The 24,141-nt window shown below is 35.1% G+C and overlaps 1 protein-coding gene across 13 annotated transcripts; it reads right to left on the bottom strand.

Moving 5' to 3' along the window:
• LOC130673771 (muscle M-line assembly protein unc-89) lies at positions 1-24,070 on the bottom strand. 13 transcript variants are annotated; one of them, XM_057478967.1, is made up of 32 exons: positions 23,929-24,059; positions 23,737-23,808; positions 22,521-22,783; positions 19,621-19,922; positions 19,272-19,519; positions 18,750-19,198; positions 18,451-18,633; positions 17,628-18,251; positions 17,176-17,536; positions 16,984-17,108; positions 16,434-16,916; positions 15,602-16,360; positions 15,088-15,493; positions 14,717-15,022; positions 14,480-14,634; positions 14,003-14,275; positions 13,761-13,941; positions 13,197-13,675; positions 12,562-12,739; positions 9,755-10,113; positions 9,170-9,377; positions 8,861-9,052; positions 8,608-8,805; positions 8,138-8,298; positions 4,858-7,989; positions 4,458-4,653; positions 2,908-3,798; positions 2,364-2,555; positions 1,738-2,259; positions 1,193-1,290; positions 934-1,114; positions 1-851 (listed from the first exon to the last, which is right to left on the bottom strand). In XM_057478967.1, exons 3-32 carry the CDS (start codon positions 22,722-22,724, stop codon positions 742-744), a joined length of 12,156 nt encoding a protein of 4,051 aa, XP_057334950.1. In that variant the 5' UTR covers positions 22,725-22,783; positions 23,737-23,808; positions 23,929-24,059; the 3' UTR covers positions 1-741. The 13 variants fall into 13 exon arrangements, 11 of the variants coding, with proteins under 11 accessions (XP_057334950.1, XP_057334951.1, XP_057334948.1 ...); XM_057478968.1 differs by having other exon boundaries at positions 23,746-23,808; XM_057478965.1 differs by having other exon boundaries at positions 23,737-24,069.
• Positions 24,071-24,141: the final 71 nt, after the last annotated feature.

Raw genomic sequence — 24,141 nt, 5'->3', positions numbered from 1 at the left:
CCCAATAATATTTTTGCAAAGTAAGCACACATTTATTTACATAACAGTAACGAAGATTTAAAGATTACAGCTTTTATTAAATCGTTACTTTGTTTTATTTTTAATTATTATTTTTTAACTGTGTGCGCAGTTATGACTAGATAATTATTATTGTATATTTTTAATCACATCTGTTAAAAATCAAGTGTCTTAAGCATTTTTTTCGCTAGTTTTTATGTTATTTATCGAGAAATATATTGATAAATAAATTAAAACAAGCGATAAAGAGAACAAATAATTGTAATTATTAATATTTTAATCACGCAGATTTAAGTACGACGGTAATTATTTTTACTTATAAAAAATTTCATTTATAAATCCCAGAGGATAGTTTATTTTATTTATTTATTTATTTATTTATTTATTTAAAGTTAGTGTATCTACTTCAAGATTTACTTTCATTCACATTTAACCATCCATCAAAGCATAAATTTTGAAATAATTAAAGAAAGTATACGGAAAAACAGGCGCATTCTCTACATAAAGAAAAATTTATCGTCTACATAAGCGAAGAATTTTTTTTTAGCGAAAGTATTTGATATAATCGGAAAAATAATCATTTTATTTGTATCCTTGGATCTTTTTTTTAGATAATTGAAAGTAGGTATAGATATACAAGAAAGCTTCATTTTAAACTCCACCACCACCAACACCATAACTAATTTTTTTTTAATTCTGGAGACCCAATAAACCATGTGTCCATTACTTAGTGCCGTAGATAGATCGTCTATTACCTGGGACTTGGAGTGATGATGATGTTGCCGTTGAACCGAGACTGTTTGTTGCAGTACAAACATACGTGCCAGCGTCAGCTAAAATAAAATAAAAAATATTATTATTATAAATTTAAATGAGGATGAAGAGTAAATAAAATTGCACTAATAATAAACTTACATGGACAGGCACTGGGTATAACAAGACGACAAACTCCGTTCCTGTAATAAACTTCATAGTTAACTGAGTTTTCGACGATTCTTCCGTCTTTGGACCACAGGATATTGGGCTGCGGTTCTGCTTGAACGATGCACTCAAATCTTGCTGTCTGGCCGCTTACGACAGCGATATCTCGCAGTGGCTATTAAATAATTTTAATTTATTATGACATGAGTAATTGATAAGTAGAATGTGACGTCGGGATTTTTACAGAACATACCGTAATAAAAAGTGGAGCTTTCTTTGGTAAAATATCTAAATAAGGCTGTATAATTTCTTTTGGACCCGAGACTCCGTTGGTACTAGGCCAGGGTGATTCTGTAAATTATTAAGTTACAAAATTAATAAACCCAAGGTATTATTTAGCACCAAGGACTTAACATCCTTACATCCCGGGGGGAAGACACTCAATCAGTAATTCCGAGCAACCGTGGGCCCACGAATTTTTCGCCGTTCCCTCACTATAAGAAACATTCACCAATAGAGCCTACATGTTATAATTTACAACCCATTTTATTTAATATGTATATAAATATATATATGTATGTAATTTTTTTTTAATTGCGGCGTAGCAAAGAGTCGAAGCTTTTGAGCAGGCAAAAGATACCCAAGACGATTCCAATTGCAGATGAGGTTAATGCGAATTAAATGACTTTATGAATGGATTTTATTATTTACTTATATATTTTTTCTGTACTGTACCCTATTTTTTTTTTATTTTTATTTTCAAATCATACTCGAGGGGATGAATACGCTATGAGATACCTGCGAAGGAGTCAACGTTGCTTGGTGGTCCTGTAGTAGCGCTCGAGTGTCTAGGCGAGAAGCTGGGAAGACTGGGGCTGAGCGACATCGGCGATGGTGTTGTTGGATCCCATCTAGGCGAGCTGGGACTCTGCGGTATCAATAAACTCGGCGGTGGAGGGATAACTCCACGTTTTTTTCGTCGAATAGAGTCCTCAGCTTCGGAAAATTCGCTCTCGGATGTTGGTTCCCACTTGACAGTCTTGGACCCGCTGGTAAATTTACTTGGGGTGTAATTTTTTTGCTGGTGATTGTTATTGGACTGCCAAGGCGTGCGAGTGAATCCATTCTCCTGACGATTTGTTGTTGTAAACTCGTGGGAAATCGGTACGTCAATATCACTGGGACGTCGTTGACCTTGGATTGTTTTGTTACTACTGGCAATGGTCTTCTTGCTTTCACCCGGCAGTACGATACCAAACTCGTAGCCAAAGTCGTACTTGAAGTAGATCAATCCGGTGTCCGGATCGATGTGTTTCGTTCCTGGATTTAATTCTCGCTAATTGATACTTTCTTTGTTGAATTTATAAAAATAAACTAAAATAATATTTTCTTATTTAAAAGATTATTATTATTTAGTTTTTTACCATATTGTGACATCCGTTTTTCTTCCCGATAAGCTTGAGAATCATCAGTATCCTGATGGTGTTGCTTATCCTGAGGGTGTTTGAGAATTGGCTTGCTCTGGTGCTTGAGATCAGACTGGATGTCTTTGACGAATTTTTCGGTTTTAGCCTTGAAGCTGCTTGTCATGTCCGTCATGTGCTTCGAAGCTACGTCTAATGAATAATCCACTTAGACTTGACAACCAATTTATTTTAAGACAACAGTATAAACAGGGACAGAGATAGATATAAAGAAAGAGATAAAGAGAGAGAGAAAGAGACAGAGATAGAGATAAAAAATAACTAGAATAGGAATACGTGTGTAGACGAGAAAATGTGAATAAAAAATAACAAACAGAAGAAAAATTATAAGACTAACACCAAGTGAAGTGAACTAAATCTAATCTCCGTGATGCGAAGCGATGACAAATAATAAATAAATGAATAAACTATTTATAAAGAAGAAAAAAAAATAATAAATCTGAAAATAATGTATGTATATATATTATATATGAAGATTTCTTACGATTAGCAGCATTCTTCATGTCACGGTTACTAATATATCCGTATTGTGGTGCCGCGAAATCAGTGAGATTATCAATTATCTTTTTGCTTTCTTGTTTTTTGTTATCAAAAGGCAATGTAGAGCAATCGTAGCTCTTACGGTTCTCCCGTTTCAATTTCTCACTCTCCCGTTGAAGCTGACGCAAATGCTCCTCGTATGTTTGCGACTCCGAAATTATCACAGGCGGGTGATCAAATTCCATCGGAGTGACAACTCTCTCACCGGGTTCACGAGGCGGAGGGAGACTTGAGGCTCTCGGTGGCTGGACTTTACGATACTGCGGATCATCAGTATCACTTTCAGCTGGTGTCCATTTAGGTCTTATTCTTCCAATGTCTGCGTCACTCTCGTAATCTGATTCTCTAAAGTGACCTTGAATAAATTTCTTGGGTGTTGGTACTCTGAAAACTGATTGAGGATGATGTTGCTGATGATGTTGCTGATGCTGATGGTGTTGTTGATGATTAAAGTTCTGATCATCACCGAATTTAATAACCCGACTTGTTTGCTCGACGGTAACAATTCGCCGACTAGTCTCAGTCGACTCGTCCATCCTCACAGTCTTTTTCAACTCAGTACCAACAGTTCCAGAGTTGTGGTAAGACGGGACTCCAGAATGTCCCTCGTAAAATGAATGAGGCCGTGGTGGTTCAAAGCCTATCTCAGGTGGTGATCCCGGCAGTAAAACAGATTTTTGACGCATCGGGATTGGCTTTGGCGGTGACACTTGTGTTTTTTTATCATCTTTTTTAACACAACTATTTTCTCTCTCCATTTTTTCAAACTCCATCTTCTTCGCCATACACGATGACTGCGGTACCGCGACTTCGGGTTGCGGTTTCATCGGTTTTCCTACGAGAGATTCTCTAAGTGATGATGTACCACGAGTATGATAATAATGCAAAAGCCGAATGCGAGCGCAAATAAATATATTTTAATAATAATAACAATAATAAATAATAATTGTGATATATGTCAGTGAAAAAATTAAAAAAATGGGTTGCTAATAAAAATAAAAATTTTTTACGCAATAGTATTTATTGAATTTTTTTTTTTTATACCAGAAAAAAAATATTATTATGATTATTAATATTATTATATTAGATTGATAGTAAGTTATAGATTATTGTAAATGATATGCATAAAAAGCCAGCAAAAATAAATAAAGACAATAGCAAAGTATAAGCAACGTAACCTGAAGTTAAATATATCGTTCTTGCCTGTGATAGAATAGTAGTACTAGTGTGGATGTTAGTAGTTGAAAGCTGGAAAAATATATAAATGATAGCAGTTACAAGTTAGTTATCGTTAAAGTTAAATTCGCTCGTGCTGTAGCTCAATATTAATCCTTCATGCGAATCTACTTCAAACAAAATAATTAATTAAGGTTTTTTTTTCATATATATTAATAATATATAGTAATTTACAATGTATATAATACATATTTCATTAATTATTTATTCTTTCTCTACCAAAAATGCGATCAAAAAATTTAGTAAGTTTATTTTTACCTGTCAAATTTGATTTAACGGATTTATATGAATGATCCTCGATATCTGATTCACCGCGGGGTTTCCATAGCGGTGGAATACGTCCTTCATAATCACTCTCGTAGTCACTTTCTCTAAATTCGCCGCGTGCGAATCTGGATGGACTAGGAGCTGAATTTAATTTTTGATTTTGCGACCAGGAATAATTTGTTTCTTCCTAAAAAAAAATAATTAAAAGTTACTGACTGGAAAAAATTTATACTCAATCACTCTAGAACACATGAAATAAAAAAAAAAATACTAATGCAGTTAAAAAAAAAAAAAAATCTAGTTTACTGAAAAGCAAAACTGTTAGTGGTCATTCTATATTAAGTAAAAAAACAAAACATTCAACACGAAACACGTCATTTAAATCCCGAACCTTGTCATTTTTAAACGATCTAGTAGTGTTCGTTGGTGCAGAAGACATGTATGATTTTTCGTAGCAACTTCGTTGCATTTGCGCTTTAGAAGCTGGAGTTTGAACAGTCGGACAAGATGAAAATGAAGAAGATGATTCTTCTCTCCGTTGGTTTGACGACGAGCTCATGAAAGTTTTGCTCTCCATAAATTGTTTTGATTCGTAAGAACTCGATGACATTGAAGAGCCGTCATTTTTGCCGCAAGTTTTTTGAATAACAGTATTTGCTTCTCGTTGATAAAATGGTTCATCAGTATCAGCCATGTACCCGCTCTCCTGCTGGAAAGTTCTGGTCTTGGATTTCGGAGGCTCGGGAGTAGTTTTTGGGTGGACAAAGATCGGCGGAGATCCTGGCTTAGGAAGATTGACAGCAGTGTCCTGAGGGAAACCTTGATTTTGGTAATGCTGCTGTTGCTTAGCACTTCTCTCGTGTCTACTCATCATTGAGCTGGTTTTTTTGTTGGTAGTTGATGCTGTGTGTTCAGTTGAATAATCAGGAGTGACACAAGGTCTAGGTGGTCCAGTTAATTCTGGAGGCGGTATTTCAAAGCTAGATGGAGGCAATGGTCCGGGCTCAGTTGATCTAGGCCTGGGTTGTCTTGGTGTTGGTGCTTGGACTTTTCTGTATTTAGGCTCATCGTTTTCACTTTCACAAACTCGCCATTTAGATTTGCATGACTCGAAGTCGGATTCGTAGTCCGACTCAATAAATTGACCTCTGGCAAAAGTAGAAGGCGCTGGTGCAGTACACATTCGAGGACAGGTGAATGGCTCCACTTTTTTGGCTGGAAGAGGCGGTGGAGTTTTCCTCGCATCTTTTGGAGGAATCGGAGGCGCATCTTCTTTCTTGTGCGAGTGAACTGACATTTCCATTGTTTTTTCAAAGCATTCCATTTTTCTCTCGCACATTGGAGGCGGTGGAGCATAACCCATCTCTGGTGGTGGACCTGGTTCTAAAATAATTGTCGGCTCTCTTGGTGTCTCCGTTGACGGATGATAAAGCTGAACAACCGGACGTTTTGGAGCTGTAGCCAAAGTACCTTTGAACATCGACTTTGACTCTTGGAACGTTTTGATCGGCTCTGGTTTTGGAGCATCTCCAGCAGGATGATAAAGTTGAACGACTGGTTTCGGTGAAATAGCTTTAACTAATCCCGGCGCTTTTAATTCTTCATAAGAACTCATTTTTTCCATTGACTCTGTCTTATTGAACTCACACTCAGATGAATATTTTTCCATGATAGATTTCTCTTGAACGGAATTTACAATATGATCAACTTTGGTTGTTTCAGCTTTGTACATTGTCACTGGTGCTGGTGCTGGAGCTGGTTTCGGTGGCGGTGAAGGAACTCTTACTGGTTTAATAATAGGCTTTGGAGGTGGTGGAGTAGGTTTTTCAATAGTTGTCTGCTGTATTTGATTCTCACGTGTACTCCATGATCGAGTTTCCAAACTGCTGGTAGACTCAATATGAGTTTTAGTGATTCCTCCGCCAGGAATCTCTTCAACTTCGTCCCTATTCTCGTGCGTAGAGGTTTTGTAACCAACCTCAGGTTCTTTCCATTCCTCACGTTTAGTAAAAGTTTTAGTCGTCTCTTTACCAGCAGCTTGCGGTGGCCAAGATTTTCTATTAGCTTCAGTGGTCTTTGATTTAGCCCAGTATTTCTCCATTGCAATGCCGTCTGCTGATGGTTTTGGTGAAGACGGACGACCTTCAAACTGACTAGAAGCACCAGATTGACACCGGTAGTCTGATAAATCTGTTGATATATGAGAACGTGTCTCCAAGTCAGACGTTGATGACCACCACTTGTCTGTTTGCTCAGTTTTTGGCGGCGACAAAGGCGCTGGGCTGGCTGTCGACACTTTTATATCTTCTTTTCTATGTATATCTTTTTTAATACAACACTCTTCGACAACTTCTTTTTTAGAAAATTCTTTCGACTCACTGAGTTCAAACGGCGGCGGAATACAAGTCGTTGGTTTAGTTTCTTTAACTTGAGAAACTTGAGATTTAACTGGCGGAGCGCTTGGGAAAATTTTAACGCCACCAATCGGAGCATCAACGGATTTTTTATGGAATTCCTGAAGTTGTTTTGCTTTTGATGATACATCTATTCCTTTTTTAACTTCTTCCTCGGACTTTGGCATGTAGCCAATTTCTGGCGGAGGCTCTGGCACGAGATTAAAACCTGATAACATTTTTTCAGCGCTCTCAGACTGAGCAACAAGCCGGGAAATAGTTAACGTACCATGAATAGGAGAACCCGATGCTGTTGTGTCTTCAAGAACAGTTCTCTGAATATTAAGAGCCGGCAATTTATAATCGTCGTAGGGAAAATCAATCATAACATTATCAACGCCTTTAGTTATTACTGGAGTTTCAAACTTATGAGAAATATCCTGAACAGATTTTTTAGCAGGGGCTTCAGGAACTGGTTTTTTAACCTCTTCAAATTTAGTCGATCGTTCGTAATTTTTCGTTAGTTTGTCCACCTTGACATCATAGTTTCCATCTTTGTCTTCTTCCGTGAGCTTGATCATGGCTTTGGGGCCTTTCGGTGTCAATTCGCTGTCTTTGGACATCGATTCAAAGAAACTCAATGCGTCTTTCTTGGCAATTGTCGTCGTCTCTACATTCTCATTCTCTTCAGCGAGATCCTTTTCAGTTGTCTTTGACTCCATGAACTCTGTAGTGCGAGTTGAAACAGGCTCTCCACCTTTCTGAGTTTCCTTAGTACTGATTTTCGTGGTTGTAGTCGTCACAGTAGGAGCAGCAGGAGTGTCAGTACCAAACAAATCCGGAGCTTGATGTTGAAGCTTCATGTGGAACTTTTGCTCAGACTTTGTCTCACTTTGGTGAGATTCTATCGTCGATGATATCATTTCAGATCGCGTTGCTTTCTCAATTACTTCTTCAGTATGCTGACCATTTTTCTGTCCTATCAGTTCTATTTTACGTATCTTCGAGGACGGAGTTGACCCAGAGCTCGGGTTCAATGTTTTCAATGTTGAACTTGGCTGTATTGTAGTGGTCGCTATATGCTCGGCTGTTAATGCTGCTGATGGTAGTTCGCTCTTCTTTTCTTCCAACTGTTATCATTTTTTTTTTTTTTTTCAATACAATAAATTTTAATAAATTGTCAAAGTCAAAATAATTAAATTCTTTAATAACCGTAAAAAAAAATGAATAGAATTTGAATTTATAGTGAAAATTTATTAATATAAATATAAATATTACCTTTAAATTTTTGTCAGCAACATTTTCATAGACAATTGTTTTATGAACTTCTACCATAGTATCTGGAGTTGGCTCAAAGACTGCAAAATCAGCTATACTTTGTCCCTCACCACCAGCGTTTACTGCATGAACCATATACTTGCCAGCATGACGTTTTTCAGCTTTTTAATAAACAAAAATTGTTAATTTATATTTTTTTTTAAATTATATTACACTAAAAAATCGGGAGTGATTACGAATTTTATTTTAATCTGAATTTACTCCGTTACTCAGATTCCGGAGTTTAAAAAAAATCACTTCACATAAAAAGTAAATGAGGAGTTTGTCTTTTCAACAAAGTGATTTCGGAGGGATCTGGATTTTATTTCAATCCACATGCACTCTGATTCGGAGTTTTAATATTAATACGATTCCGGATTTTTCCGCAAATTTTTTACACTGCAATAAATAAATACTAATTATTTTTTTACCTGCATCAATAATTAATAAATAACAATTTCCAATTTGTTTCAGTTGTCCATCAACATCAATCAGAGGCTCGTCATCTTTGTACCACGTGACTGTTGGCTCTGGTGTTCCTGTTATCTCAACTTCCATTAATACGCGGTCGCCTTTTTTTACTACTTGTGCTTGAAGACGTTTTCCGAAGACCGGCGGGAAAATTGTTTCTACAAAAAATTAATTATTAGATAAATTGCTTAAATTAAATTGATAATAACTTACTTTTAACAACTAAATCTGCTGTACTGCTGGCATTTCCAATATCATTAACAGCCGTACAAGTATATCTACCAGCATCTCTAACATTTACATTTTTCAATTCAAGTCGCACATGATTGTGCTCAAACGTTATCCTTATTCCTTCTTTTATATCCTGGCCGTTTTTCATCCAAGTGATTGTTGGCGTTGGAAAACCTAAAGAAAAAAAAATTAAATTAAAAAACCTGGGCGTTTAAAAAAATTAATGCAATAAAAGTTTCTATAAATAATCGGTGTTGTTTAGCTGTTACTAAACATTTATTTTGAACTAACCATCAATCACTCCTTCAAGGACAACGTCATGCCCCTGATCGACAATCATTCCCGTCAACGGTGATACAAATCTGGGAGCGACATTTTTCCTCATCGGCTTTTGCATCTTCAGCGAAACATTACCCTCTGTTACTATTTTGGTTTTTTCTTGTCGCAGTTGACCTGGGGTATCTTGAACAATTTGCTCGTATTCTTCGACTTTGTGACTCTGATAAAATTTCAAAGACTCACGATTAATATCAAGAAAAAAAAAATAATAAATTATTATCAATTTATAAAAATAAAGTAAATATTATCCTATAGATTTACATCAAACAAAAAAAAACCGAGTAAAACTAATGCGACTTAATGACCATAAAACCAACAATGAGTAAACAGTCTTATAATAGAACGTAATTCGTGGATTCCATGAATGAGCAATTAAATAATTCGTCATTGAGAATTTTTATCTAAAGTTAAACACTCAAACAAATTAAATATCAAGAGTAAAATTTTAAAAGTCTCTTCAAACATCATAATCATAATCGTATAAAATAAAAATAACTTTATCGCTTTTCATATAAATATAAACTATGAAATATTTACCTGGACAACTGGCGGGCCTCCATTCTGCTGAGAACTGTACTCTCTGCTTTCAACATGAGATTTTGTAACAACATTACCCGGTGCTGGTTTAAACTGCGGCTCAGTAATTACACTAGACGATGTCGTTGAGGATTTAAATTCTTTAGTACAACAGGATTTAGTCGTTGACGACTGAGAGAAAGAGGATGACATTTTGGTGAGACTGCTCTCATCCACTTGGTCACTGGGTAATGTACTTCTTTCGGTGATGAAGTGTTTTTCGGTACTGCTCGTAGCCTGCATTTCGTCCCCAAGAGGTAACAAATTATCTTTTACGTCCTCCACCCCCTTGGCCGTTGTAAATTGTGTCTCTTCAGCTCCTGTATACAACAACGATCATGATTAATCGGGGTTATCAATAGATTGGCAATAACCTTTTGGCACAGCCAAAGCACACGCCCTTGTCTAGTCACTATTATTCTCTGTCCACACAACAGGAATACCCTCGTCTCTTCCCTTGGCTTCTTTTCACCACCTGATGATGGACAAGAGACATTGAAATGCTACAACTAAGACTACAAACTTTCTATGCCTAATAATGAACATCATCTCGACGCTTAAAATGATTAAAAAATATATAACTTTTTTTTTTTAATTACATTGACACTCTAATGATAAAAATAAATTGATGATGGCTTCATACTATTATTTCATTGAATCATATCTCTATTAATAGTTACGCTGCCCTGATTAATTTAATCACGTCCACTAATCACAGCCGATCAATATAATTTAATTATTGTGCAAATAGCTGCTATATTTATTCTAATGACTTGTAGAAATACTTTTAAATGTATGTGTATAATACATACATTTAATTTTTTGTTTTTGCGCCAATGAATTATTCATATTTATTTACTTTAAATACTGCGACAGTTTATTTCTTTTATTTCCAAGAAATAATAATATTTATATGATACTTCTTATGAATTAGTCCTCCAGCGTGTGTTAATATCACGAAGCTTTTGGAGCCACGGACATTTGGCAGTATACCAAAGTATCGTACAAATAAATCAGAGATAAATTGAGATGACCACCAGCGTGTAGATTTGGTTTGAAGAAATCTAAGCTGCCTGTTCTACATTTTAAATTGTCAAATTATTAATAATAATAATAATTACTAAATATTTTTTTTTACTTTTAAAATTCCTCAGCAGCAGGGAATTAAAATACAGTCGAGAAGAAATAAATTATTCAAAAAATTACACAATTTCTGGAACAGTTTGAAGTAAAAAAATTAATTAATGAACTAATTAATTACAGCTGGTTCTAGAGTAAATTATAATTGAAAGTAATTAAGAAAACACTAGAACAAAAGTTATTTATGCTAGAGGCAAAAGCACAAATGAATGCTCGAGCAACATAAAATTAGATGCAGCTGCCCGTCCTCTTCCTAAATGTTACATACTCGTCAGTAAACACTTAGTTCACAAATCACTCATCAGCCCAATCTAGAGAGTATCATCTCCAAGAGATAGTACAATAATACGTTAATTATATAAAAGATTATATTTAATTTATAAGACAAATGTAATTTGATTAACAAAACGAACCTCAGGATTGTAACACCACGTGACACTATTCAAGATCACTTGATAATTATTCAAAGCGTATATTTATACACGTACTTTAATATACGATCGTTTAAATTCGTTCGAATAGGAAACCTAGCACCGGGAAGACTACGTCGGGATCGTCGAACCGACCGGCGGACTCTGTTCTAAGCCAACACTGATCCAAAATGCTTTCTCTCTGTTTCTCGTTCTCGTCTCAATCTGTCTTACTAACTCTTTCTATACCTTGCTACTGTGTTCAAGATGATGACAAAAATAACGCAAATTCTGCGTGCGTCGGAAAACGAGTTTTAGAGTTCTTCAGGAATGGGCAACGTCTGTACGACGTAAAAAATTACAATCACCTAGAGATCATTGACGATTAGATTATTCAAATCATATATATATTTAGAAATATATATAAATATTATTAATGACAGCAATAAGATGAATAAAAATCATAATCGTGATTAATGAAATACTAAATCATTCTCACGATGATTAATTTATCAAGGAACCAGTTTATAAAACAAATAACTTTTTAAAATTGCAAACAAATGGAAACTTTTAAATCTAAGATTAGATTTAACTTTTTTTTTTATAGTTTGCAGACGTCAAATAAAATAAAATCAGGTAGGATTTGAAACTAGTTTAAACCCACGTTAATATTCCGTAATGTTTAAATGAAATCAATAAATTCAGTGCATATAAATATGCGTAAATATATAGAGGTTTGAGTAACGTTATTTTACTCCTTTTTTTTACTACTGTTTAACTAGTCCACTGGAAGAGTTTTAACAAGTGCGAATAACTTTTACGAGGCATTAGACCTTCATGGAATACCAGAAGCTGAAAATTCTATTTTGTCCACTTATGATTATGCGACCCTGCAGTGAATGAAGCGTTCGCTCGGAAGTACACCAGTAGTGTGTATATTAATAACTCTCCGTGGCACCATTGCACTCGGCTTGGTTGTTATTTTCGAACCGCAACGTCGAGCCGAATAACATGTAACCCAATTCCATCTAGGATAGACGACAATACAAATAATAAAAACAGAATACAGAGTAATCGTGATCTTCAACGAGACAAGACGTACAGTACAAACTTCTGTTACTCAAAAATAATAATTATTAAAATTAAAATTATACTAGATCATATTTATATATAAAATTATTAGTAATTATTATTAAAATAAATTATAAATAAATTTACCTTTAACGTCGAGTTGCGTAGTACATGTCGCTTTGCCCGCAGTATTCTCAGCAACACATGAGATAAAGCCCACGTGTTCTTGACTTGTTTCCGGTATCGTTAGAACTTGTCTGTCACCACTTACAGACACTAAAAAACTTTTTCCGTGCACAGGTTTCTCGTTGAACATCCATTGGATCTAAAAAAACGACATTAGGTTGATGATACTGGGGAGTAGACTCTATTATAGCCGTTGTTAACATGCGTTATGCTGTAATAAACTTACAAAAAATATTGTAATAATTAAGAGCACTACCAGCCACATGCTTCTAACAAACCATCAAGCACGACACTGCGCCTTGATGCCAGAGATACATACCGAGGGTATAGTAAAGAATCAATTCGGTTAGGAATACGGGATAAGGGAGCACAAGTATTGTATGTTAGTTCGTACAATTTGGCATCCACCAAATCTAGAGTGAGAGTTCGAGATCCACATCGAGCCAAAGACACTAAGTCTTGTCGATCTTGATGACAAATTAATTGCTTTGAAAGCCATCCAAAATAATTTTTAGTTAGATTTTATTATAACAGAAATTCTTACTATCATGCCTTCAAATTCTTTGGTAAAATTCATCAGCAGACAATTTAGTTACCTTTGGAGTCGGCTTCCCATGAACAATACATTCAAATTTAGTAGAAACTCCCGGCAAGACAACACGTTTGTCTTCAAAAACTTCTTCAAATGACGGAGCGACAAATTTTTCTTCCATCGGAATCAATTCTTCCCGTTTGAATGATTCATTGCTCGCTGGTTTAACTACTAGTCGGGCTATTGCTTTGGCTTCACCAATAAGATTTATCGCTTTGGCTACATAGTTTCCTTTATCTTCAGCCGTAGTCGATGATATTTTCAGAGTACAATTACCCGTCTCATCGTGTGTCATTGTTATTCTTTCATGAACAAATACTATCTCTTCATTGTTGAAGTACCATCTCAAATCTGGTTTAGGTTCTCCGGTTACTTGACACTCGAAAATCGCATCTTCACCTTCAGATACCAAAACGTCGGCTATTAATTTAACGAACTGGGGCGCAGTACCAACTGTGGACTTTTTGGCAGCTTCCGAAGATGCTAGATAAATTTTATAAATTATTATCGATAATTAATTCAAATTTACGATGATAAGTATCGCCTATTAATAGAAATATAAACTTACGTATAACTGATAAAACGCAGTGGCTTGAAATTTCACCTTGACTGTTAATAGCAACTACTTTATATTTACCAGCGTCATCAAGAAAAGCTTCATGAATAATTAGAGAGCATCTGTCACCTTGAAATAGCAATTGGAAATCAGCGGATTCTTTAACCGGTTGATCGTCGTGATACCAAATTACCTATAGAGAGTATTTATTACAGAATTTATATAAAACAGGATATATTTTATAAGATACTTACTTCAGGTTCAGGCTGACCGATAATCACGCAGTCTAGTCTCACAGTATTACCTTCAAATACTTGTACATCTTTAAGCGGTAATTGTACACTGGGTTTAATAAGCTCGGGCACTTTAAAGAGCTCTGGCATCTCCGGACTCTTAACTACACCGGTTTCAACCTTAACAGGAACAACAATTTCTTCCTGATTAACGGAGGTTGTTATTTCCTGAGCAGAAGCATCAGGTATAATGTGACTGGCACTCCCTCCCATCTCTTCAGTGTGACTTTCAATCTACAATAGAACGTTAACTTGATACAATTTTATTTTATTACTTTTATTTCATCAACATTTTTAAGTCTACTAATTTTTATTTTATTTTATCGTATTTTTATTTTTATTTACTGACTACTACTACCCTCGTAACTTAATCCAGAGAATCTATAAATAATCATCGCCCAGACGTACTTGCAATGGTACAAACGTTAAATAACTTACTTTTATTATTCGTGACTCTTGAATTATTTTGTGCTCCTTTATAAAACTGACCTTGGAAATTATTTCTTTACTTTCTTCACTGGGTTCTGGAGTTAAACTGGATATTCCATTTGACTGAATCACTTCCACTGTTTTCTTTTCATCTATTTCGGCTGCTATAAAAATAGTTTTTTTTAGGGAGAGATAGACTTCGTCATCATCATAATCATAATAAAATTTTAAATTAATTCAACGTACCCTGTACTTGTAAGTTTGCTGAAGTAGACGCCTGTCCTAGTTTATTTTTCGCTTTGCATGTATAGACACCGCGATCATCCGGTAATACTTCGGTGAACTTCAATACAGCCTCGCCGTTATTGTACGTTATCGCGTAATCGGGAGAAGAGTCTTCAATGTTGGTGTTATCTTTGAACCACTGGACTGTCGGAAGAGGATTACCGGTCACTGTACACGACAAGAAATGAGGAGAGCCTTTAGTGGCAACTGATGGCAGCAGCTCTTTCACAAAGGTAGGAGGACTTAGTTGTTGCTCTGGTGCGGTCTCTGTAATATTTATTTAAAATATTTAATAAATAAAGTAAACAAATATTTATATGATAAGAACGTGCCTTTTATCGTAAGCGTAGCTCCAGTTTCAGCGACTCCAGCGGTATTAAAAGCTTTGCAAATAAATCTCGCAGAATCCTCAGCGAATGTTTCCTCGATATTTAAAATACACTGACCAGTTTCTTCATTATAACTCGTCAAGTAATCCGGATTATTGAGGATCGAGATACCGTCTTTGTACCAGATAATTTCGGGCTTTGGTTTTCCGTGCTCTAATTTACATTCAAAGATAAATCGGTTGCCTTCCTCAATGGTCGAGTCATTCAGCGGCACTATAAATCTAGGTGGATCAGGTAAAACAAGTTCTTCAACTTGAGTTTTTTTAATATTTGTAGTGGATTCTTTCACTTGATTGTAAACTGATGGAATCGGCGGCATGAGAACCGGTAAATCTTCCTCTACTTCTGTCTGTAAATGATAAGTAAATAAATACATGATGTAAAAATGTAAATAAAAGTTACAAAACTTTCTTCGGTAATTAATATGAACTCATTGTTATATATTTTTTATAATTACCTTTTGCAGAATAATTATTTCTTTAGTGGTAACTGCTGAGGTTACCGTTTCTTCGACTACCTTTAGCTCTTCCTCGGTTTGTGCAGATACAGAACTTTTTAACGCATGTTCTTGTTTCTTTTTATCCTCCATAATGGTTTCAAGTTTTTTTCGTTCGATTTCTGCTTCGTAAGCAGCCTGTGCTTCTGCCCTAGCAACATTTAATTTCCTCAATTCCTCCTCTTCGCGTTTTTTCTCACGTTGTTTCTCTTCGAAAATATCCGCTGAGTTTTTCAAGTTTTGTGCTAATGTACGTAATTCAGATGTTATCACTGCAAACGAGTCTAGGGTCTCGCGATTTTCTACAACGACTTCGTTGAACTGCGGTAGCCGATCAGTACCAAAGATTCTTGTTGATAAATCACGAATTTTCTCAATACGTTTCTCCTGAAGTTCCTCGCCGGGTTTCAAGTATCCATCAATCGCTGTCAGGCATTCCAGTACCTCTTCTGGGGTCTTTGCTGATGATGATTTTCTTGCTATTACAATCATCAGCTTATTTCCGTCTCGATACCAATTTTTAGCCTCCTCAAGAAGCCTGAAGTACTCAATACTTGAATTAATTCGTTCTCTTGTGGCTTCGGACAATCGTTTTAATTGATCCCATCGCTCTTGAAGTTTAAAAAGCTCACGATTTATCACCGGTGCTGATTCTGGTGTTGTTAATTCAACATTATTTTCGGTTGATTTTATAAATGCTTTTATTCTTTCCTCTAAAATCTAAATAAAAAAATAATAATTTTAAAAATATACTCTTAAAAAAATTGAATTTAATTAAAATAATAATTAATACCGTGACTGTTTTTTCGAATTGTGAAAAAGCCGAAGAAGCAGCCTCAGCCGCTGGCAAAGAGTCACCAGTAAAACGATGTCCTGACTCAGCACTACCGGCTAATTGTTCACTTAAATGCATAAGATCCGCGTCAATACGATCCAAGTCATCAGCAAAATTACAAAAAAGCAAACGTTTGTCGAATTTTAATTTAGTATCCGTACAAACGGTTTCCCAGCTCGCAGAAATTAAATTAAAAACGTTGTTTAATTTTTCTGTTTCTTGCACGGCAGCTTCTGCAGGCTCTTGAGTTTTAATTCTCGATATCACTTGATCAATTGCCGGTTCAACATTTTTAAGTACTTCCGTTATCGAGTCACGTATTTTATTTATTGTTTCTGCTTTTATTCGTATATCATTTCGACCTGATTCTGTTAAAAATCCTGACGTTGATTTCTCTAAATCATGACGAATTTCATTTACTTCTTCTGTTTTATTTTCAATCTAAAATATTTTAATTATTTTTTTTATTATTAATAATTTCTATAACAATAAATAAATAATAAATTACCTGGACAAGATCATCGAAAATAGAGATCAGTGATTCTAACAAATTTTGATAATCAGTCGCGGTCGTTCGAAGATGCTCGTAAACTTTTGATAATTTTTCTTTTATTCGTTCGCTCACGTTGTCATCTAAATAAATATAAAAAATATATGTATTAGTTAACAATAAAAATATAAATAATAAAAAAATAATGACCTCCATTCGTGAAACTTTCAACGCTCTTGATCCTCGCGTCTAACTCAGTAACAGCCCTCTTAAGTTCTGGAAGAATACCCAGCTGCGTGCTTTCAAGATCCTGAAGAATAACCGATGGTTTAATAGACTCAGACGTTATGATGGGATACAGCTGTTCGCCAAACTTAGATGCCCATGCTAGTGTTTTAGTGGTTTCTTCAAATCGTCTTTCTTGTTCAATTTTTCGCTCCCTTGTTGTAACAACCGAAGTCTGCCAGTTCTCCCATGATTCAGTCACGGTTAGTTGCCTGTTAGCGAAGCGTTCCAAGGTCGTTTCTACGCACAGTCGTGCACGCAGGATGTCCAAGTACGCATCAGTGCACTGAAATTGAGCAAATGTGTTAATGAACCTACTTGAAATTTAAATAATAATAATAATTATTATTATTATTATAATTAACATAAGTAATTACCCGATCAGCTTCTGTTAAAAATACTGATCCGCAGCTAGTCAGTCTCATGTACAGAGGTCGCAATTCATTCCACCGTTTTTCTAAATTATCAATTTTCCCTTCCTCGACATTATCGGAATTTTTCTTAAATTCGTTCTCAACTTCATCAAGTTCTTTACCCAAAGCAGCTGCTGCTTCATGAAAGTCAACATAAAGAGCACTAAGATGAAGTCTCGCTTCGACAGTATGCCTGCAATCCAACCAGGAGTCTCTCAAGGCATCGACACGATCTTCAACATGTTTCTTCTGCGCAACTCGTTGTCTTTCGTCAGTGATTTCCATAATTGTACCCGACAAAACCGACAATGCTTCATCAATTTCGTCTCCCCGTTTACCCAAGTCCTCCAGCAATTGACAGTGCATTTTATAAAAGTCTTTAGCCATCGGCAGATCACTTCCCATGTCCTGATGCCCGCGTAAAAACGCATCGGCAATGCCATTGAGCCACGATCGCAACTCTTCGTATTTTTCAAAGAAGATCGCCAGGCCCTTTGTGATCCTGACATTTTCTTCCTTATGCGCGGTGCAACGTTCAAGGAGACGTATCTTCCGGTTTTCCAACTCTTCGACGGTTCGCTTAACACCCTAAAATAAAATATATACATATATAAAAATAACATAATTTATACACGAGCGATGAAGAGAAGGTTTGGCAGGTTACAGGAAAAATTTTTTTTAGTAGGCGTGACGAGTCAATGAAACGTATCGTTAAAATGGATACGTGGGATATATAATAGTAATTGAGAGAATATATGTAAATATAAAAAAAAAAATATTTTTAAACCTCTGCACCGGGCGCTCCTCTTCCCGTGACATCGAGCAGAGAATAACCCTCTGCAAGCGGACTAGAAGTTACTTCCGTGAGCGTTGCTGAAGTTTGGGCGTGAAAACGAGCAAGTTGTGGGGAGTGTGGAGGATGTTCGGTCGTTGCTAATTGAATCTCTAGCTGATCTAATTTTGTAAATGCCTAAAAAAAAAATAAAATAAAGATACAGTATAAACATTTTAAATCTGTGTCATCTTTTTAGTGTTATGATCATTAAAATAAAGTAAACATTTATATTAATAAAATGAGTGACTTACTGATCGTGCAGATTCAAAGAAAGCTATCGCTCGATTCAGTAAACCTTCATACTGATCTAACTCATTAACATATTCCGTCGCGGTCTCGAGGATCACGTAAGCCTGTGCCGTGGCCTGTTCACCTGCGAAGTGTTTTGCTGATACCAATCTCTCTGTTGATTTAGTTATTTTCAAAGAACGTTCTTGCAGTTCTTTAGCGTCAAGCTGTAATTTTTTCAATTCAAACAACAAAAGTCCGGCACTTGATGAAGAATCGCCCAGTTGGTCACTGCTGGCACGTAGGGCTGCCATCCGATCGTTTATTATTTCTTCCAGGTCCCGTAAATCAGTGGCAAGAAGTGCTAAGGCTAGACACTGCTCTAATTGAGTCTTTCTATTAGTAAAAGACAGCTCGATGCGGGTTCTTTGGTCATGTAATTCTTCCAACCACTTCTCAACTTGAAGAACAGCTGTAATTATAAATAATAAAATTATTAAATATTTAATCCCCGTGAAATGGATAAGGATTTATTATATTTTTACCGTTATTAGCGTCGGCTTTTATTCTATCTGGTCGTGAATCTAGTGTACCCTCGTTGGCTATTTCCCTGAGACAATCTAACAGAGTTCGACCTTCTTGCAGAGCACCCATCAGCGAACTAAGCATCGCTTTCCTTAAATCGTGAATTCTAGTGAGGAATTTTTTAACTACTTCTATCTCAATGGGAAGCAACGTATCAGTACAAGCTTTTTCAAGTGCTTTGGCATTTACTTTAAATTCTTCAGCCCGACTAAAATACATTAAAAAAAAATCCAATCAATTATTTTTGTTGATTAAAATTTTTAAAAAATAAAATCGTGTTTTAATAATAAATATTTATTGACTACACACCATTTGAAAAGAACATTATGATCTAATATCTGCTTTTGAAGCTCAAGAAGAGAATTAACGTCTCTCCAAGCTTGACCCAGAGTATCAGCCATAGCAGCATATACTTCTGCGCGAGGTCTTTGAGTCGAGATTAGTTGATCCGCTTGTCTAAGTAATTCTTCAACTGGACTTTGCTTACTTTGAAGACGTACAAGTACCTCGTCATGTGCAGCTGACAGTCTTTTTGCTTCATCTACCGTTGTACCGAGTCTCGTTAATTCCGGATAAACTTCCAGCACTTTTAATCTTAACCATTCTCCACTCTACAATTTAACCATACATATAAATATGATTTATTATTATTATTATTATTGTTATTATACTTTTGTATTTATAAATAATGATGCTGGTGATTTTACGTCGATGTATTTTTAATGTGTGTGACTTTAAGTTATAATACAAAAGTATTATTACAAGCAATAAAGGGTTATATGTAGTTATATACACTCCAGAGTTCATTGACCCCATGTGCAAAAGATATGCTTCCATTTTCACCAGCCTGGCCCAGTGCCAAACGATTTCGCATCCACGAAAGTTTCTTCAGGCTTTCTACAATTTCTACATAGCATCAGATCATTGTATTCAAATTTAACAGAAAGTTTTCGAGTCCAAAAAAAGACAACACACATCAACAGCTCAAGAAGAAAACCAGCAGAGAAGAAATACCATCAAGTAGAAATGTAATTTAATTAATAACGATAATATATTATTTAATGACAGCAAATTGAATTCAATTTATTTCGATATTAAATATATGGAAATAATGTCAATGATAATTAATAAGATTAGAGAAAATAAATAATGAGGAGACAAACGTCCTTGGGCGTTACCCATCGATGGTACTTCTCTCTCTCTCTCTCTCTCTCTTCTCTTCTCTTAACGGAGTGAAAGTGACGAGACTTATTCTCGTTACTATACGATGGACTTCTATCCAGTTGGTTGCTCCAGGCAGTAAAATACCTCAATGCATGTTACACTGATCATGCAACTCGTCGCCCTGCTATGCTCGGTCAGCAAAGTATTGGACCTTATAGAGAAATCCAACAAGACTAAGTGGAAAAGCGAACCTTAAAAAGATAAATAAGCTCGCGACGTTGATTGGAATTAGTTTTACTATTTGAAGATATTTCTTCCTGAAGATTGCTAAATATTGCAGCCATATCTATATTAATAAGTTATTTTGCTAGCATGCTATCATCCTGCCTCAGTGTAAATAAATAAAATAAAATTCAAACCAATAAATAAAATAAAAATAACAAAATATAAGATAAATATACAAAACTAATGGAGTTTATCAAATCGAATGTTCAGCTGGTACAGTTATGGTTACTTTTTATTTCTACATAAATATATATATGTACGTAGATATATATATGTATCCATGGGTTATTTTAGCACCCATGTGGTTCTGTCTATACAGCAGTATAACCGGGAACTGTTCTATCTATCGTCTTCCGAAACTCCGCGAAGTATAAATTTAAACCTTCTGCAGCTTATACATTTACTTCTCGTACATCTTGGGACGGTTATATTTGTTAGTTATCTGCATGGATCGCAGGTCAGACATATCCAGTGTGAAGAAGGAAACATAAAGTTATATACTGAGATCAAGACTTTGGCTATAAGCCAAAATCAATTGTCTTACTTCATCAATTAATGTCGTCCGCGTAATATATTGTGTACGACAAATTAATTAACGGATTGTTAAACTCTTTGTAGCTTTAAATATTAATTTAAATAAAATATATTATGTACAGACGTTAATTTTGTTGAATTCTAATGAGTCCTCAATGGAAGAAATATATTTTTTAACGTGGGTGTAATGACCCATTGAGGAAGACAAGAGAAATTGAGTAGTGCGGAGGTGCATTTGTCCTCCAAAAAGTACCGATATGTTGGGAGTAGAGGTTATTATAACTAAACTGGTTAGATATTATGATATATGTATATATATAACCGGGCGTGATCTTGGTCTCTACTTTACTACTAAATAAATAAATAAAACCGCTGAAGAGATCACCTTATGGTGACTCTTCTTCTCTATATATATATATATTATATCTACGATCAGATCTGACTGGTCGTGAGAGACATCCAGACGTTATATTCCAATGCCCTCGGGGACTCTTGTCTGCCCACTGACTATCATATGATACTTTACAGCCACAACACAATATTGCCTGATCAAAACCATCAACACTAATTTTGTCTGCTTCAATGTCCATTTTAATATTTCTTCTTTTGCACAGTTGAAAATTTTGTGTTCTTGTGTATAAAAATTCAATAGTTAAATATTTTGTGTCAATTATTTGACACCATCAAGTGTAAGTTTAATGTACGTGAATATCGGAATGTTTTTCGCGCAACAAAAATGAAAAATTTAAGTAATTCGGCTACTTAAGGGGTAGTTCCAGAAGTTGGGGGTAGTCCAAGATTTTCGACTGACATATCAGCATCTATATGCGAAACATTTCAGAAATCTAGTCATCCAGTAGAATTTTACTTTGCATTTTTTTTTTTTCATTGCTCGAAAAACGTTCCGATCTTCAGGTACATTAAGTTTAACTAAAGTTGAATGTGTTATCCGATTTTAATGAGTTTTAAACTTGTAGTATTGATTGACACAAGTATAATGTGTTAAATTAACACAAAAAATTGAGTGGACCGTTTGGGACATGTGATCTGTGTTAAATTTAACACAAATTTTACAACTGTGTGATATCTTAAATAAATTTTTAATTGAACTTATCTAGGACAAAAAATATTTTTGCATCAAAAGAAGAAATTCTGATTACTCCGCCTACACAAATAAAGTGATAAAAAAAGTAGTAAAAATTTATTTCTTCTTATGAGTGTCTTACTTGAAGAAGAGCAATAACAAGCCGTGTGTCGCCACTCTGTAGTGCGATCGTGCTAATGGTAGTTGTAGGTGTTTGTTGAGAATTTGAGTCCTTGGCACGTTCCAAATCATCTTCACAGAATGAATGATCGTTCGTTTGTGAATTTGAATCGGGATGGCCCTCTGCATTTTCTCCGGGCTCCATAGAATCGTACCCGTCGACCATTTTTATTTTATTTTATTTTATTTTGAATTTTAAATTATACGATACAATACAACCCTCGTCTAGAAATTTTCAAGGTCGATTTTATAATTTATGTTATTTAATAAATCACACAATTAAATAAAATAACAAGGTCAGAGATCAATATAGATGTTTTATTTAATAGTTGACGTAATAGTGAGTAGAATATAAAAATAAATATGCAATAAGAAAATTTATTTATAAAAAAATGACACGAATATTTCTTCGCTAAAAAAATTTCTGTTTTAATAAAAAATAATATTTTTTAAACTCTCATGGCATTGCACGCATATCGTTAATGCCGATGCGTGTGTGCACGCTTTAATGTATATCTGTATGATGTCATCGACGTATACGTACGTGTGCGGGCGAGAGAACACCACAAGTTTAAAACCGGACCGACTGGGTGAAGGCGTTCTCCGAATGAACGAGAAAACGCGGGCCGATGAAAAAATATATAATAATTTTGACCACCCGCCAGATTGATTTTAAAAACTCATTTTTTAAATGTATAAATATAAAAAAATATATATATATATATTATATACATATACATTATGTAATGTTACCTACCCATCCCATCTATTATATTAAGATTACCCGACAAGATACAGCTCAATAACAAATTGCGTATTTATTTTTATACTTAAAAACGAGCGAAAAAATAAATCGAACTAAATAATTTAAATATTTAAGTATGTCATCCAATGATATAAAAGATAACAACAAATTGCTTAATCCAGTATGCGTAATAAAGTTAAGAATTTCTGATTACAATAACATATTTAAAATTCAAGTGTTATATTAGGAAGTCTGTGCCGGTAATAATAATCTATATATAGAGCAAATATATGTATATATAAAACGATCAAAATTAAATTAGTATGTATGTATATATATGTATACATACGTATGCATGTGTATATGCACATACGTGAGCAACAACTATAGATAACATTCATCTATATTCATCGGGTACATTTTTAGCAATTACCAAATCGACCTTTCGCAATACTTGCTGTGTAGTGTTTCTACTCGTATCGGGGATACTCTTTTAAATGGCCAACTAACAAAGAAGAATAAGATAAAGAAGATAAAGAAGAAATAATAATAATAAAGGTAGAAAAAAATAATGGAGTAAAAAAAGATTGTAGAGAAGATATAAAAAATTTTTTTTGACGGCTACAACACTGATATTTTATCGCCGTGATCGCACATGTCACATCACTTATCAAAAGCCAACACACACGTTTTATTATCGAGGTAGATGTATACAAGGACCACGACAACCGGCTGGCAAGCCGGCTCATCCGACACTAACTGGAGACCGCTAAACAGAGTCAGAGCTCTCGGGGGATCCTCTAGAGAACTGTAGTCTAGAGTTCCGCGGTAAGGGGAA

The sequence above is a fragment of the Microplitis mediator genome, chromosome 8 (genome assembly GCF_029852145.1).
Source record: "Microplitis mediator isolate UGA2020A chromosome 8, iyMicMedi2.1, whole genome shotgun sequence".
NCBI classification, from domain to species: domain Eukaryota; kingdom Metazoa; phylum Arthropoda; class Insecta; order Hymenoptera; family Braconidae; genus Microplitis; species Microplitis mediator.
This window is presented reverse-complemented; position numbering and strand designations above follow the sequence as displayed.